Source organism: Crocuta crocuta, unplaced genomic scaffold (assembly GCF_008692635.1).
Source record: "Crocuta crocuta isolate KB4526 unplaced genomic scaffold, BGI_CrCroc_1.0 scaffold190, whole genome shotgun sequence".
Taxonomy (NCBI): domain Eukaryota; kingdom Metazoa; phylum Chordata; class Mammalia; order Carnivora; family Hyaenidae; genus Crocuta; species Crocuta crocuta.
In genome coordinates, this window is record NW_027527955.1 from 9049740 (window position 1) to 9068646 (window position 18907).

At 39.6% G+C, this 18907-nt stretch overlaps 1 protein-coding gene across 1 annotated transcript in view; it reads right to left on the reverse strand.

The window, feature by feature from the left end:
* WDFY2 (WD repeat and FYVE domain containing 2) overlaps nt 1–18907 on the reverse strand; it is a 174265-nt gene that overhangs the window by 46910 nt on the left and 108448 nt on the right. The window contains exons 4-5 of the mRNA XM_077752592.1: nt 11818–11872; nt 2889–3039 (exon numbers count right to left, since the gene is read on the reverse strand). Coding sequence (XP_077608718.1) covers nt 2889–3039; nt 11818–11872 — 206 coding nt within the window. The remainder of the gene's footprint in view (nt 1–2888; nt 3040–11817; nt 11873–18907) is intronic.

The window sequence follows — 18907 nt, forward strand, 5'->3', positions numbered from 1 at the left end:
TCCCCTACGAGGCCTGAAAGAAAAGAGAAAAGGCTAAATTCAGCCTGATTTCTATCACTTGCTCACTTGGATAAATGACTTTTTGAGGTGGAAATTAGGAGAGGGGCAGTTCATTTGTGGAGGTTTCTTATACATGCTGCTAGTGTCCACCAGGAAGAGAAACTGGGGTACTGATACTATTCTGAACATTTTATGGTGTTTCAGCAGATCTCCTTCCTTCCCTCAAGAAACCTGTAAGTATGGAAGGTGGCAGAAAGAAGAGGAAAGAGGTGGGGGGGAGGGTTCTCATTAAAAGATGTGTTTAATGTTTTTTTTTTTATTTCTAGGAGAGAGAGAGAGAGAGAGAGACAGCGTGAGCAGGGGAGGGTCAGAGAGAGAGGGAGACACAGACTCTGAAATAGGCTCCAGGCTCCGAGCTGGCAGTCAGCACAGAGCCCGGCGTGGGGCTCGAACCCACGAACCGCGAGATCATGACCTAAGCGAAAGTCGGGTGCTTAACCGACTAAGCCACCCAGGCGCCCCTAAAAGATGTGTTTAAAAACTGGATTTTAATGTGAACTCTAACACTGTATGGGCATGTTAACACCGTTAGTTATCTGTGCACCAGGCAGCTCCCAGAAAAAACCCTCCAGCCTTGAGAAAGTCACAAGTTTCCCATAGGAGACCCTTTGGCGGAAGCAGTGCTATTATGCCATCAGTAAGCAGCACTGGGAAAATATCTGGGATATATATGTGCTCCCAGGAACCAGGGCAGGCGCTGGGGCTCCAAAATTGGAGCTAGCGAGGCAGGGCCATGGAGGTGTGGGAATCTTCTGGAAGTGCCTGTCTGACTGTAGTACTGCATTTCCCCTCTACCTGAATAGCAAGATTGGACTAGATGATCATTTATGCTGGGAAATGAATCCAGAGACTTTCACACACACATAAAGTCTTCTTATACCAAATCATATGATTTTTTTTTTGGCTTGGTAAACCACATGGTGTGGCCAATGGAAACAGTTGAAAAACGAGAACAACTTCTGGAGATGCCTGAAGAGAAGAATCCATGACTGCCACAGTCAGGAGACTTAATTTTGGGCATTCGTGTCTTTTCATTTGCAGATAGTTTAAAAAGTAAACTTCCTAAGGGCAAGAACTGTACTTTTTCTACATTCCTTGGCTTGGTTAAGTGACATAGAAGATATATCTCTAGGCTGCGCTAGTGAAGATAGAAGCCAGCATATTTTTTTAAAAGAGATTTCTTTTTTAATGTTTATTTATTTTTAGGAGACAGAGAGAGACAGAGCACGAGTGGGGGATGGGCAGAGAGAGAGGGAGACACAGAATCTGAAGCAGGCTCCAGGCTCTCAGCTGTCAGCACAAAGCCTGGCGTGGGGCTGAAACCCACAAACCGGGAGATCATGACCTGAGCCAAAGTCAGACACTTAACTGACTGAGCCACCCAGGCGCCCCAAAGCTAGCATATTAAGAACAAATTATATTGATGCTATTCATTCTGTTCTCAAAAGGGTAATGCAGTACGATGGTAGAAAACAGCAATCCAAAGCAGAAGCCTCGCATTCTGGTGATTTTCTGGCATTCTAGCTGGGTGGCTGCAGATGAGGCATGTGACCCTTTCTGGGCTTTAGCTGACTCACCTGTAAAACCAGGAGTTGGCCAAGGTGACCTCTAAGGGCCTTTCCGATTTGAACACTGTAAGAAATCTACTGACAAAAGAGTGCATGTATTTCAATTCAACCATTATGCTCTTCTCAGCTGGCCTTCAGAAAGTAAACTTCGGACTTTCTTTCCTTAACAGGCAGATCACCCTCTCAAAGATGAGTTGATCCTGCCTTCCATTCTGTATCACCCTTGTTTCTACTTGGCAACTTGCCACATTTACAACCTTCCACCACGGCCATTCTTAGTTTCTTCATCTTGCTCTTCTAGTGAGGAAAATCAGAGAGAAAAACAGGAGTGACATTAGCCACACACACACACACACACACACACACACACACACAGCTACTGCCGCACGTCGGCGAGGAGACAGCAAACTACTCTGTCAGATTGTTGAGAATCTCTGACTAGGCACTGCATAAATAGGAGATGAACATCTGAAAGCGAGTCTTACTATTTCTTCCTGCTCTTGCTGGCAAGTGGTCTGTTTCCATCCAGCTCCTCATTCGTCACAGGGTGGAGAGTGATGCTTTGCTTTTTAAACTACGAAGCCCGAGGCCCTTTACTCCTTCATGGTAGCATCACCCATGTGGGCTTCACACTCATCAAGCCCGTGCTTGCTGGAGCCGAGGGGGCCAGACGTGGGGATCTCCCAGCATTTAGCAGGTACTCACGCCAAGCATGTGGGCCCTGAAGACTTGGGACATAAGAGGTCGTGTCACTCTACATACCCTGGAAGGGTCTTATACCCGGAATAAAGCCTGTACCCATTACCATGTAGATACCAGCTAACCTACTCTGGTCCTGGCGCGGTAGCTCTCCCATGAATATTTAAAAAATAAATAGGAATCCTGTGGTTCTTTACAACCTTAATATCTATGTGTAAATTACTTCTGTATGCACAGAAGGGAAAGGCTGTATTTCAGTGATGGTTTTATCTCCACATTCCAGAATCCTTTTTGACAGCTGAGACTCCTAAATCCGGGCCGTGTCCTGTCTGGATGTCAGACCTGTGTCACAGTCTCCGCAGGACCCGTTATTTGAGGGGAAATCACCTCATTTTAATCCCCCTCGATGATTTGCGTATTGGTTAAGGCAGTGAGAATCTTAATCAGCAGGGCAATGCAGCAAACAAAAAATTTTCACGTCGCACATACCCAAGCTTTTCATGAAAGAAAGGAGTCAACAGCTAAGGTACCACCAAGGGGTTTTTGTCCAGCAAAGGATACTGCAGGCCCGAGGCCACGGCACTGGTGCGATAACCTCCCAGGCGCTGCCCGCTCTCCGAGCAGTGCCAGGCGAGCTGCTTGTCCTGACCGGTGCTCAGCACCCACTCCAGCTCCAGGACGAAGAGGACCATCGTCACTCTGCTCTGATGCGCTGAAAAACCAAGAGATACAAAAATAACCCATAAAGCATCATAGACGAGACTGGTCAAGCGTGGTCCACAGAGCCCCATCGCGGTCTTCTCCTCACGCTGGGGCAGCCCAGACGGTACGGCAGCCGTTACACACAGGCTGGAACGGTGCTTGTCACCAGGCAAGTCCACCGCTGTGGAGGGGAGGGCTTGAGCTGCTATATGGTTTTGTACAACTATCCATTTCCTCCCAACTGCTCTCTTTCTTGCCCACCTACACCAACTGGAAGTTTCCTGCCATGCAGACCCCCATTACCTAAGGGCCTGGGCCACCGCTCTCAGACACGTTAGGGCTGCCTGACTGGACAATGCCAGGACGTGGCACAATGTGACCACAAAACGAGAGAACGTGTTAGGAATGATGTTCTCATAATAGTCATCAGGGTGAGTTTATGTAAGCCTAAAAAAAGTAAAGAACATTACTGTTCTCCTTTTGATGGAGTATGGCTGCTTACACCCACAACAGAGTTCTAGATGAATTTTCTGTAAGAAATCAAATGCTGGAAAGGAGGGCAGAATTATTCCCAAGTGCCACGTAAACGAGAATGAAATATCCCTTATGTCAAAGTACGCACACATGTGATAATGAGGGCTAACCTCCCAGGACTGCTCACACGCAGAACAACACAATTTCAGTTAGAATCACACAATTTCACAGTTAGAAGCAACTGTTCATGTCATCTACTCCATCTCACTATTTTACATGTGGGTAAACTGAGGCACAACGAAGTTGAGTAGTTTGGCCAAGGTCTCATGGCTTCTCAGTTATTGAATAAAATCAATAAAAATTTGCTTTCTTTTTATACAATTCCAAAAGGTGAGGTAGAGGGGGGTCAATGGCCACTCAACAAAACTGACTGGAACAAAGATTGATATCTGGGAACCCGGACCTCCGTAGGCTCCGTGCCCAGGAGCTGGCAGTCTTGTGGGCAAGTGGAGCCTCATCGTGAGTGTGATGACGTATGTGATAGAGAAAACATCAGTTTCCTATTTTGATCATGAAAATAAAGTTAGGATGGATAGATCAATGAAGTTCTACTGACAAGGACAGTATGACTCGCCAATTTCTGAGTGTCTAACAAGTGCCAAATACTTAAATACAGTAAAACCTTGGATTGCAAGTAACTTGTTCTGCAAGTGTTCTGCAACATGAGCAAACTTTTCTGATAAATTTTAACTTGATAAATGAGAGATGTATTGCACAAGAGTAGTGCATGACACCAAATGTCACATGATTACAACCAAGATAATGGTTCTTAGTGGTTTTCTCTCTCTCTCTCTCTCTCTCTCTCTCTCTCTCGCTTCAAGATTGTGAGTGACTGTCTCCCACGCTTGGATATTTGGTCTCAGGCCCCAGTGTTTGGCAGAAATCAGTGATTTTTCAGAATGTTGAAAGGTGCCCACAACTGGTACTTTTTTGTCACTTCAAAGCACTTATGGACAGTCCTTTGCTTTTCCGTACAAGAGGTAAGCTTAGGAATACTTTGCTTCACTCTAGGTCAGGCTGCCTGCAGATACAGACCCTTCCCTCTGCTGCCTTATTGCCAGTTACATTAAATACGGTATATGACAAGAATCTATTAATACTGTACTATATACTCAACATCTGTGTGAGCGTATACAATAACCTTATGCAGAAAAAGGTTGAAAAGAAAGGTGGTAAGAAGATGATTACGATGGAAATTAAGAAGGAAATCATCAAAGAAGTGTGAACGAGGTATGGTAGTGGCTGAGACTGTAAGCTTTTATAAGAAGTCTACATCTGCATCTCATCTACAGAGGAGGAGAAAAAGGCAGAGGAATCCCTCACTTCAAATGAGAGTAGGGAGATGTGTAAAATGTGGGAAACGGTGTAAAATTTTGTAGAAAAGCACCACCCGAATAAGGCAGTATGAGAGATGAATCTGTTTAATGACAATGCAATGTCATATTTCTGTGAAATCCTCAAGAGGCAAAAGCATGTGTCATTGGATAGGTTCCTTATTAAAGTTGCATGAAAAGAGATTCCACTGAGCCAATAGATAGCAGTGATTCCATTAGTGATGGTGAAAGTCGTCCTACACAATAACGCTCCTCTCTTGTTTCCCTCACACCAGCTGCAAAGGTTTTCAAAGGTAAATGTGGGTTGTTTATTTTTCTTTATATTTTGTATTTGCTTTATTACTTTGTATTATATTACAGTATTATAATCATTTTTATATGAATCTTTTTAGGTATGGGACAAATCATCTGAGTTTCCATTATTTCTCATGGGAAAATTCGCTGTGATATTCAAGTGCTTTGGATTACAAGCATGTTTCTGGAATGAAGTATGCTCGCAAACCAAGGTTTCACTGTATACTCATTCACTTAGTCTCTGAAACGATCCTACAAAGGTGGGTGGTCTCCCCATTTTATAGACATAACCTGCCTTGGCAGGGATGGCCTTTTCAGATTGGCCACCAAGCCAACGGCTACCACAGTGAGTACCCACAGGACAGCCATTCTCACCAAATGCCTGGTATTTTTAAATCTGATACTCGAAGCATGGAGAATCTAACAGGACACGGCAGGGGTACAGAAGCAATAACAATATGACTTCTCTGCACTAAATATCTGCCTATCAGAGTATTAGCCACCGTCAAAATCAAAATGCTGTCTTTAATTTAAAAGATATAACTTCCTGTAGAAACTCCTGACGATCTTGTCACCAGATGTCCAAATCGAGGTCCGTCAATGATAGAATAAAAATGAACTCTCTAATAACCCAAGTTTCACAAGTCTATTTCAGGGGAAAGTGGCCCCCAGCACTTTGTCCCTTTTTCTCATCCCTTTCTAAGTCCAAGGAGATCACAGCAGCCCGGAAGACAAGGGGCTTTAAAACCTCTGAGCTGTCATTATGTGCGAGGAGGAGACAGGTTCACAAAGAAGTGACTCGCTCAAATCTGTGCAACCAATGAATGATGAAACCAGGGCTAAAACCCTATGCTCTCTGCCAAAGTTGCTTATCTGTCAGGCTGCCGAGGTCTACTGAGAAAACAAACATAAAACAAACCCCAAAACTCAGAGAACATATTCCTTCTAAGGTGACAGGTTTCTTTCATTCAAAAAGAACTCCTTCAAAGGTACATACATAAAACTAAGCTTCAGACACCCAGGCTTGAAGTCCAGCTAAACTTTTTGAATAGGAATGCTGAGGGAGTACATCCTTGCCTTGATCTTGATCATAGGGGGAAAGCATCTCGTTTCTCGCGATTAAGTACACTGTTAGTTGTAGGTCTTTGTAGATGTTTCTTTATCGAGCTGAGGAAGTTCGCCTCTATTGGTAGTTTGCTCAGAGTTTTCATCATGAATGGGTGCCAGAGTTTATCAAATGCTTTTTCTGCACCAATTGATATGATCATATCATTTTACTTCTTTAGACTTTTGATGTGATGGATTACACTAATTTTCAAATGTTAAACGAGCTTTGCATATCTAGAATATATCCCCTTGGTCCTGGGTATGTAATTCCTTCAACTATTGTTGGATACACTAGAATTTTTTAAAGGATTTTAACATCTTAGTTCATGAGAGATACTGGTCTGTACTTTTTCTTTCTTGTACTGTCTTTAATTTTGGTATTACTGATTTTTAAAAAATGTTTGTTGAGGTAAAATTCACCATTTAAGTCAATTTAGAGTATATAATATTCAGTGGTTTCTGGTATATTCACAATGTTGTACAATCATCATGGAAAAATATTCTACTTATAGAATGTTTTCCATCACCCCAAAAAGACACCCATACCCCCAATCTTCTCTCCCCATCACTGGGCAACCACTAACTACTTTCTATCTCTAAGGATTCCCTCTATTTTTGACATTTCATATGAATTTATTCATACAAAGTGTGGTCCTTTGTATCTAGTTTCTTTTACTTAGCATGTTTTCAAGGTTCAGCCATGTTGTAGCATGTATCAGTATTTCATTCCCTTTTTTTTTTGTGGCCAAATAATACTTCATCTTACTGATATACCACATTTCGTTTATCAATTCACCCATTCATGGACATATAAGCTGTTTCCACTTTTTAGCTATTGTGATTCATGCTGCTATGTACAATGGAATGCAAATGTTTGAATCCCTGCACCTATTTCTTCTGGGTATAAACCTGGAATAATCCTTGCTTGGTCATGATGCACTATCCTTTGTATACCTATACTGTTGAATTTGATTTGCTAAAATCTTATTTATATTTTTTGCATCTGTTTTCACGGGGAACACTGGCCTGTATATCTCTTTTCTTGTACTGTGTTTGTTTAGTTTTAGTATCATGTAATGCTGGCTTCAAAAATCAGTTGGAAAGTCTTTTTCTGAAAGAGTTTGTGCAGAGTTTATATTATTTCTTTCTCCAATGTTTGAGTTTTAAAAAGCCTGGCATTTTCTTTGTGGGAAGGTTTTAATTATAAACTCTATTTCTTTAGCAGATATAGGACTATTAGGGTTATCTATTTCTTCTTGAGTGACCTTTGGCAATTTTTACCTTTCAAAGATTTGTTCATTTAAGTTGTGAAATTTTTTTAGCATAAAGTTGTTCATAATATTCCTTATTAACCTTAAATATTTCTACAATCTCTAAATAGTTTCACTTCCCTTGTTCCTGATATTGGTAACTTGCATCTTCTCTCTCTCTCTCTTTTTTTCCTGGTAAGTCTGGCTAGAGGTTTATTGCTTTTATTCATCTTCTCAACAAAAATAATAGCTTTTGGTGTCATTGATATTTCTCTATTTTCTGTTTTCCATTTCATGAACTTCTAGTATGATCTTTCTTCTGCTTATGTTTTCATTTGGTCTCTTTCTGGTTTCTTGATGTAGAAACTAAGGTCACTGATTTGAGACCTTTCTTCTCTTCTAACATAGATGTTTAGTGCTATAAACTTCCCCTTGATTTGTTTCCATACCAATCTCTTCTTTGAACCACAGATTATTAAGAAGACCCATGATATTTAGCTTCCTAATATTTGGGGATTTCCCAAAGATATTTCTGTTACTGACTCCTGCTTCAATACCATTTTGATCAGAGAACACACCTTGCATGATCTGAATTTTCCCAAATTTATTGAGACTCATTTTATGACCCAGAATGTTAGTCTACCTTGATAAATGCTCTTACGCAGTTAAAAAGAATGTATCTTCTGTTCTGGGTGAATGGAATGTTCTACAGATGTCAACTAGAACAATGTGGCTGTGTACTGTTCAAACCTTTTATACCTTATTGATTTTCTGCCTGCTCATTCTGTCAATTATTGATCTATTCAATCAATTATTAAGAGAGGAGTATTAAAACTTCTGACTGCAACTGTGGATGTGTCTATTTCTCTTTTTGAAGTTTCATCAGGTTTTGCTTCATGTATTTCAAAGCTATGTTTACTAAGTGTATCAACACTTAGGATTGTTATGCCCTCCTGATGGACTGACCCCTTAGTCATTAGGCAATAATCTCTCGTAATATAATCTTTTATCCCTGGGAATATTCTTTTCTCTGAAGTCTACTTTGACTAATATTAACACAGCCACTCCAGCCTTCTTTTGACTAGTCTTTGCATGGTATATATTTCGCTATCCTTTTATTTGTAACCTCTTTAGGTCTTTATATTTAAAGTGCATTTCTCATAGGTGGTATTTATTTGGGTCTCCTTTTTTTCCACTCAATCTGATAGCCTCTGCCTTTTAATTGGCCTTAGACCACACACATTTAACATGATTATTGAGAACTGTTAGGTTTAAATCTATCACTTTGCTATTTGTTTTTTATTTTCCCATGTGTTTATTTTTCCTTTTCCCTCTGTTTTGGGGGAAGGAGATTGAAAATGAGAATTGAGAATGATTTTTATGATTCCATTTTATCTCCTTGGTTGGCTTATGTTGTAACTTTTTGATTTGTTATTTTATGGTTGCCTTAGGGCTAGAAGTATACATCTTTAAGTTACAGTCTTCCTTCAAGTGATTCTATCCCACTTCATATATGGCCTAAGAATCTTACAATAGTATACTTCCATTTCTCCCCATTTCTTAGCTTTTGTGTTACTGCAGTCAAACATTTTAATTTTACATATTATGATCCTCATGCTACTTTGTTATTATTTTTACTTAATAGTCATCTTTTGAGAAGATTTAAATAATAAGAAAAACTCTCATAGTAACCACACCTGGTGCTCTTCGTTCTTTTGTGAAGATCCCTATTTTCCTTTGGCATCATTTTCTTCCTTCCTGAAGAAATTCCTTTACTGTTTCTTTTAGTGCAGGTCTGAGTTCTCGCTGTTTTTTTTAACGCATGAAAACATTTTTAGTTCACCACCATTTTTGATATCCGTTAATATTTACTCAGAGTGTATTGACTCCTTTTACCTTTTATAATTTTATTTTTATTATCATGAATTTATCTTAAGCAGGGCTTCTTTTTGCTGTAGGATCTTTGTGTGACTTGTCTTGTTGAAGAGAGCTTTTAAATTTATTTCTAGCTGCACCCCAAGGGCACCATTGGCTCAGGACCAATTTTTATGTTAAATTCTTTAAGCTGCTTCTAGCACTACATGCGTGATTTAAATTTACACGCTAAATCCAAACTTTTAGGTTGCAATTTTCATTTATCTGGAAGCCTTTTTCCCTCTCTACATATCATTTTATATGTAAATAGCAGTTGCAATTTCCCATCTCACTCAAGCCCTAGGCCTCCTCTTCCATCCCTAAGTGAATGTTCAGACAAAAGCTTCAAGCTGTTAGAAGTTCTATTTTTCTCCCCAAGACAGCTGCAATGTCAGGTATGGTATACATATCACTTTGAGTTTCAGTTCTTCTTTTTTTTTTTTTTTGCTTCTTGTACATGGGATGTTCCCTCTTGTTTCTCTCATGGACTTAGCATTGCATTAAAAAAGGTTTAATGACAACTGGGATTTCAAAATATCTCAATAAGAGACGATGGACTAAATAAAATGAGATGATGCATAACAATATGAAGTCCAGCATTTAGGCTAAAAACAAAACAAAACTACTCCCTACCTCCCTAACCAAAGAAACAACAGCTTTACAAGTACAGGAGATGTAGCCTAATAACAACGTGAGTGCGAACCATTAAAGAATTTGCACTCACTGCTGCACATGAGCCCACAGTGTAAAGTGGCTCTCAGAAAGCTCACCCTTTAGAGTAGAACAGGACCAGGACCGGAAGGAAATACCATTTTGTAGTTATCACATGACATGTATGTATGGGTTATCTATTGTATAACAAATTACACCAAAACTCAGTGGTGTAAACATTTATTATCTTGGAGTTTCTGTGGATCAGAAATCTTGGTGCAGCTTAGCGTGGTATTACCTCTGGTAAAATCAACGTATGGGACGGGGCTATCGTCTTATCTGAAAGACTGACTGAGGGAGGACCTGCTTCCAAGCTCTCTCATATAAGCATCAACTGGATTCAGTTCCTCATAGGCTGTTGAACTAACTGAAGGCTTCAGTTCCTTACCAGCTGTTGATGTAGCCTCTCTTAGTTCCTCACCACATAGGCTTCTCTGCAAAGTAGCTCACAAGATGGCAACTGGCTTCCATGAGAACCAGCAAAAGCAGGAGAGGGCAAGCAAGAAGGAATAGTGTCTTTGTAACCTAATCGTAGAGGTGATATCTATCATTTGCCATATTTCGGATCCAGTCTACGCTCAAGGGGAGTCTACACTCAAGGGCGTGAATACCGAGACAAGGATCATTAGGAGCCATCTTAGAGGCTGCCTACCACAATGGGTTACATTTCAAATGGCCTCAAAGGTACCATACGATATCCCGAGACCACTGTGACCGAGAGAACTAAAATAAATTTTTTAAGAACAAAAATTCAGGTCATGTAAAGAATAATGTAAAATGTTTACGCTGGAAAAGAGAAGAGATAAAAGAGATAAAACAGGGTAGTTTATAGGCAGGTAGTATATATGTCTTATTCACTATTAGAATCTTCAGTTGCTGGAACACATTAGGTGCTCAATGAATACTTAGTAAGCGCTATGTGAAAAAAATTAAAGAATAAATCCATGTGGAAATGAATTTTGGCTCAAAATCTAGAAATAAAGAACTTAATACTTAGAATTTTACAAAATCAGGACAGGTGGCTAGGTATGTCTCTGTAGGTATCAAAAGAGAGGCTGGATGATCATGTAGGATGAATGAAGACAAGAAATGTGGGTGAAATAACCTCCAAGTGTTAAGAGGCCCACCTCTAATGTGCTGATGCCATGACACCACTGGTCTGGATAAATAAATCATTACTGAAAACAGCTCCGGATCCATCTTCTGGCCATAGCCTATGGTATAGGGCCAATGCTGAAGACACAATAAAACCATAATTCCTTCCCCTTAGACAACATGAACACTCTAAGCCTTTAAAAACATTTAACCAAAAATGAAATGAACCCCATGTGAAATAGCTCACTCCTAACACTGGCCCCACTCTCCGTGCCTGCTGCACTGCTTCGAGGCAGTGTGGTGTGGTAGAGACAAAGGACATAGGCTGGAGATTCTGGAATCACAATGAGCCCGTCTGGCTCTGCACTTTACCAGCTACAGGACCACAGGCCAACTTCAACTTTGTTAGGCCTCACTTTCTTAATTCAAAGACTGGGATAATATTCACCTCAAAGGATTGCTCTGTTTTGTCCCCCCTGACTATTGTAAAGGGAAGCCATCAAGAAACATTTCAAAGTCTAGGTAAAAACACGGCTCTCTCATTCCTACCTTGATAGTTTTTCACAGGAGTCATCTTGTTATAATCTTCTGATAAAATAAATTCCTGCAAAAGAGAAGAAAAATATCAAGCAAAAAGAAATCCTTTTAGTGAATCACTACGTTTCGATAAAACTCAACTGTATAAAGAAACATAAGCACAGAATTATATCTTACATTACTATTTTGCCAATCAACTCAGCATTTTTGTACGCCTTTAAAAGTAACAATCGTAATTATGATCCATTGCATTTAAAATTTTTATCTTGTAATGCTGAAGTTGATTTTTGTTTTGTTTTTAGTACGTATGAGAACAAGAAAACTGGATCAAGTTCAGAGTCTTGACTCTCGTCAATTTTGAAGACAACCCTGACTCTCAATAGTGCCATAGCTGAAAATTTGCAAGGTTCCGGCCAGTGAGCAAAGAGATGTCAATCTTCTAGTAGAGAAACAAATCGGGTATTTTAAAGATTCTGTTTCTAATATCAGTAACTTATTTTTCCTTACAACAAGCTTCTCAAGGCTATATCTGACTCATCCCTGTATCTCTGATACACAGTGTCTTGGTACAGTGTCTTGGTACAGTGTCTGTGACACTGGCACAGTGTCTTGGTACAGTAAGAAATCAATAAATATCAATCAAACAGATACATGAAAGGCATCTCCTTAATCACATGAGATTTATCTGGATATCAAATTTACTCAAAAATAGTTTCTATACAACACAATGAATACAGTCTTTGTGAGGACACACAGAACATGAGGGGGTAAGTGTGTGTGTGTGTGTGTGTGTGTATACGCTTCACCTAAGCATCTATATATACAATGACCTACATGTAGAAGCCAATCAAGTGTTTATAAGCCTCAGCCAGGCTTTGAGTCTTTCAAATGCAAAATACCCATATACTCTTAAACAGTAAGTTGTCAAACATAAGGAAGGCTGCAAAGAATAATAAATTGATGCCTTCATCTGAGCTTAGAAACAGAACAATGAGTCTTTTCAAAGCATTTGGAGGATTCCAGAATCTTCTCTTGATGACTTAAAGTAAGGTGTGTGGGCAGACAGATGTATAAACTCCTTAACTGCTATCTAGGTATTTACTGAGTTAATATAGTGTAACTTTTAGAAGAAAATAATGATTTTATTGTCTTTGTGATAGATGCCACAAAGGTAAGCGTGAGGTGATAGATATGACAGAATATATGATGTATCAACGTTCCTTTGAGTGTTCACTTTTCTACCCTATCCCTCCTTAAGACGTTTATCTACAAAATGGATTTTCTTCACCATGATTTTCTAAGTAAAAACATTATTCAATTTGTCACTTTTTAATTCCTATCTGTATTCCTTCAAGAAGTAGCCCTATACTATACTCATTTCTCATTTCTGAAGAGTTAGACTCACAACTGAAGAGAGAAGACTAAGTAGTAAAGTCGTTCTCCTGGTGAAGCGGATGGTGTGAGTAAGGAAGCTGTGCACACATCTACGCAGCGATTCTCTACCCTCCTCCATCCTAACCAAGAGTAGCTTGCTCCTGAGCCTCCTCACGTTTCCTCACATACACACTAAACAGATTTATTAAAGACTGTCATGATCTAGGCAAGTGTTTACTAAGTTCATAGAGCTCCTATGTTACTTTGATTATACTGAAATGGTCCTCTAGCTTGGACAAAAGGTAACTAATTCCATTCCTTTTGGAACAAAGCAGGGTATAAAATGAAGCCACTTGATGTAGATCTGTATTTAGAATCAACATATTAGACTTAACATACACAATAAAATTACCAGTTCACTGCACTGGTAAACTTAATTTTTTGTTCATTTATTTTCCCAATAAAATAGAAACACATAAGCATGGAAAAAACTTGCGAGATCTTGTCAGCCTTCTTTCATCTTCTTTGTTTGATCAAAGAAACAATAGGCTATTTTATTTCATTTTTTTTAATGTTTATTTATTTTTGAGAGAGACAAAAAGACAGAATTGAGCAAGGGAGGGGCAGAGGGAGAGAGGGAGACACAGAATCCAAGTAGGCCCCAGGCTCTGAGCTGTCAGCATAGAGCCGGATGAGGGGCTCAAACTCATTAACCGTGAGATCATGACAGGAGCCGAAGTCAGATGCTTAACCGTCTAAGCCACCCAGGTGCCCCGGCACAGAATCTTAAATAGGCTCCACATTCAGCATGGAGCCCTACATGGGGCTCCATCCCACAACTCTGGGATCATGACTTGGTCCAAATCAAGAGTCAGAGGCTCAACTGACAGCCACCAAGTCACCCTGTCAAATTGACAAGATTTTATCTATTAACACTCACAAACAATATAACATGCAAGCAGGGCTGCAGCTTGGATTATTGTTAGGTTTGCCCAATCAAAGCTCAGTAGATCAAAGATGTACACATTTAAAAACATTTTTATCCATCTTTTAATCTTCCCTTCTTTACATTCAACTGTCCACATCCTAACTTTTTTTTTTTAATACTTACTTTTTTTAGAGCATTTGTAAATTCACAGCAAAACTGAGAGGAAGGTACGGAGATGTCTCACATACCCCCTGCTCCCCTCCAAATTGCCTCCCCCATTAACACCCCACACCAGAGTGGGACATTTATTACAACTGATGAACTATATTGACACGTCGTTATCACTACCCAAACTCCGTAGTGAAGCCTACCTTGGGAGTCACTTGGTATTGTAAATTCTGTGGTCTTTGATAAATGTATGTTGACATGTGTCCACTATTATAGCGTCATGCTGAGCTATTTCCACTGCCCTACAAGTCTTCTGCACTCTGCCTATTCGAATGTCTTTCTCTTCGCCCCAATCCTTGGCGCCACTGATCTTTTCACAATCTCCAAAGATTCATCCTTTCCAGACCGTCATGTAGTTGGAATCATACAGTATGCAGCCTTTTCAAATTGGTTTCTTTTATTTAGTAATATGCACTTAAGTTTCCTCCATGTCTTTTTATGGCTTGATAGCTCCTTTCTTTCTGGCACTGAAAAATATTCCATTGTCTGGATGTATCACTGTTTATTTATTCTTTCATGTACAGAAGGACATCTTGGTTGCCTCTAAATTTTGTTAATCATCACTAAAGCTGCTATAAACCTCTGTGTGCAGGTTTTTGTGTGGATGTAAGTTTTCAATTCCTTTGGACGAATAGTGAGAATTGCTGGGCTGTATGGTAAGAGTATGTTTAGTTTTAAAAGAACGACCGAACTGTTTTTCCAAGGAGGCTGTACTGCTGTGCATTTCCATTAGCAATGTAGGAGAGTTCCTGTTGTTCCACATTGTTGGCATCATTTGGTGTTGTCAGTGCTCTGGATTGTGGCCACTCTTAACAGGTGTGGTTGTATCTAATTTTAATTTGCATTTCTAATTTTTAAAAAAATTTTTTAATGTTTTGGGGCGCCTGGGTGGCTCAGTCGGTTAAGCATCCAACTTCGGCTCAGGTCATGATCTCACGGTTCGTGGGTTTGAGCCCCATGTTGAGCACCATGTCGGGCTCTGCACTGACAGCTCAGAGCCTGGAGCCTGCTTCAGATTCTGTGTCTCCCTCTCTCTGGCCCTCCTCTGTTCATGCTGTCTCCCTCTCTCAGAAATAAATAAAATAAATTTTTTTAATGTTTTATTTATTTCTGAGAGAGAGATAGAGACAGCATGAGAAGGGGAGGGTCAGAGAGAGAGAGGGAGACACAGAATCTGAAGCAGGCTCCAGGCTCTGAGCTGTTAGCGCAGAGCCCGACGTGTGGCTCAAAACCATGAACTGCAAGATCATGACCTGAGCCAAAGTCGGATGCTCAACTGACTGAGCCACCCAGGCGCCCCTAATTTGCATTTCTCTGATGATACAGGAAGCGGAGCATTGTTTCATATGCTTTGCCATCTATAGATCTTCTTCGGTGAGGTGTACAGTAAGGTCTTTGGCTCATTGTTCATCTCTTGTTGAGTTCTAGTTCTTCATATATTTTGGATAACTCCTTTGATCACATATATCTTCTGCTAAGATTTTCTTCCATTCTGTGGCTTGTCTTTTTATTCCCTTGACAGTGTGCTTTGCAGAGAAGAAATGTTTCATTTTAATGAAGCAGTTTATCAATTCCTGCTTCTGTGGATCATACCGACGGCATAATATCAAAAAAGTCATCACCAAACTCAAAGTCATCTGAATTTTCTCCTATGTGACCTTCAAGGGGGTTTACAGTTTTGCATTTTACATGTAGGGTCTGTGATCTATTCTGAGTTAGTTTTTGTAAAGGTTATAAGTTCTGTGTCTACGTTTTTTTACATGTGGATATCCGGTTGTTCCAGCAAGATTTGTTGAAAAGACCATTTTTTTTTCTCCATTGTTCCATTATTTCGCCTTTGTTCCTCGATTGACTCTATTTATGAGGGTCTATTTCACACTTTCTTTATTCTGCTCCACTGATCTATCTGTCTGTTCTTTCATCCACACTGCACTCTCTTGATTACTAGAGCTGTACAGTAAGTCTTAAAGTTGGGCAGTGTCAATCCTCCAACTTTGTTCTTCTCTAATATTGTGTTGGCTATTCTGGGTCTTTTCCCTCTCCAGATAAACTTTAGAATCCGTTTGTCATTATCTATAAAATAACTTGTTGAGATTTTGATGGGCATCGCACTGAATTTATAGATGAAGTTGAGATCTTGACAATATTGAGTCTTCCTATCTTTGAACATGGATCTCTCTTCCATTTATTTAAGTTTTTAAAAATTTCATTCATCAGAGTTTTGTAGTTTACCTCATATAGATCTTGTACATATTTGGTTAGATGTATACCAAAGTATTTCATTGCTGGGGTGCTAATGTAAATGGTACTGTTTTTAATTTCAAATCCCACTGGTTCATTACTGGTATATAATAAATAGCTGACCTTCATATATTGACTCTGTATCCTGCAGCTTTGATATAATTGTTTATTAGTTCCAGGAGGGCTTTTTGGTGAATTCTTTTGTCAATCTTCTTAGATTCTTCTACATAGACAATCATGCCATCTATGAACAAAGAGTTTTATTTCTTTCTTCGCAATCAGTATACCTTTTATTTTCTTTTTCTTACCTTATTGCATCAGCTAGAACTTCCAGTACAACATTGAAAAGGAATGGTGAGGAGGTCATCCTTGCCTTAAACCTGATTTTAGTGGGAAAGCTTCTGGTTTCTCCTCATACCTAGTGTTTTTAACGTTCACTGTAACAGATCAAACAACCCACTGGGTATAAGTAAAAAGTCAGTAAATAGCTCCATCTTCTATCTCATCCTTTTAAGGAAACCAGTGTTAATAGTCTGGTTAATAGTCTTTCACATCTTTCTTTCTCTTTTACCTTTATATCAACACATGTAAACATATATACATATAGGGGTTTTTGTTTGTTTTGTTACACAAAAATGGGGTCACACAATAGACAGACATTACTTTACAATTGGCTGCTTTTACTTATAACACATCAGAGCTATCTTTCCAGGGCAAAACATATGGTTCTAATTTATTCTTTCTGGTGGCTGTCTAGTACTCCAAAACATGAATATGCCATACTTTATTCACGTACTCCCTGTTTTTTTAAAAAAATTTTTTAACGTTTATTTATTTTTCAGAGACAGACAGAGCGTAAGCAGGGGAGGGCAGAGAGAGAGGAAGAGACAGAATCTGAAACAGGCTCCAGGCTCCAAGCTGTCAGCCCAGAGCCCAACGTGGGGCTCGAACTAATGAACCATGAGATCATGACCTGAGCCGAAGTCAGCCGCTTAACTGACTGTGCCACCCAGGTGCCCCTCATGTACTCCCTGTTAAATGGACATTCTATTTGTCTTCTATATATTACTATTATAACAAGACAGCAAGAAATGTCTTTGCATGTATAAACATATGAATTAATGTACATGTTGAAAAGATTACTGGCTCAAAGATTATAAACACTTAATATTTTAATAAACTTGCCAGATCTCACTTTCCAGAAGTATGCAGCATTTCCATTCCCTACCATCTGACTCTTACACGATAGCCTATTTCCTCATACGCAATCAGTGATGGATATTATCCATCTTTTCAGTTTTTTGCCAAATTGATGTACAAAAATATATAAAACTCACTATGGTTTTATATGCATTATCGTAACAGTTTATGAGCTAGAGTACTTTTTATGTTTATTTGCTATATTCATTTCTTGTTCTATGCATTTTCTCCTTAAATCCTACCATAGCATAGTTTCTTATAATGAAGAATGTGAGGCAAAACTGAAGTGCTACTGCTTTACTTGCAGGTGCAATAGCAGCAATGTGAGTGAAGGAAAAGCACAGAGAGGCAGAGAAAGTTAGGCGGCACATCAGCAAGCTGGCCTGTTTCATGAAGCCTAGTTGGTTCTCCAGCACACAGGAAGTCTCTGACAGACAGAATTTAAACACCAGGCTTTGGAAGAATTCATCGGAGGAAGGGATGGAGAGGGAATTTATCTGTCAGCTCTCTTCTCCCCTACTTTAAATTTGATTATGACTCCACGGGAACTTAGCTTCCCTTCCTTTTCTGGAATGTTATACTATCTACCCTTTTCAACAGCCACTGGAGATGTCAGATCCAAGTGCTGTGCTTCATATGACTCAGAAAGCTGCTGAGGAAACAAACAGCTGTTTTCCTTAGGTTTTCATTTAAAGATAGTGAAGCACAGTGGTTAAGAGTTAAGAGCCTGGGTACTGGAGGCAAACTGTCTGGTTTAAATCCTGCCGAAAACCTGCACTAGTTATACAATCTTGGACAAGCTGCTCAAGATCTCCTTAACAGTAACAGCCTCATAAGACTGTGGTGAGGGATTTGGTTAATATTTATAAAACATTTAAAGTAGTGCCTGGCACATAGTAAGTGCTCTATGAGAGTTAGGTAAAAGAAATAAATGCTACCTTTGTGAAATGAATTAAGAAGTCTTTCCTTAAAAAACAAAAAACTTCTGGAGCACCTGGGTGGCTCAGTAGGTTAAGCATCAGACTTGGCTCAGGTCATGATCTCACAGTTTGTGGGTTTGAGCCCCATATCGGGCTCTGTGCTCACAGCTCAGAGCCTGGAGCCTGCTTTAGATTATGTGTCTCCCTTTCT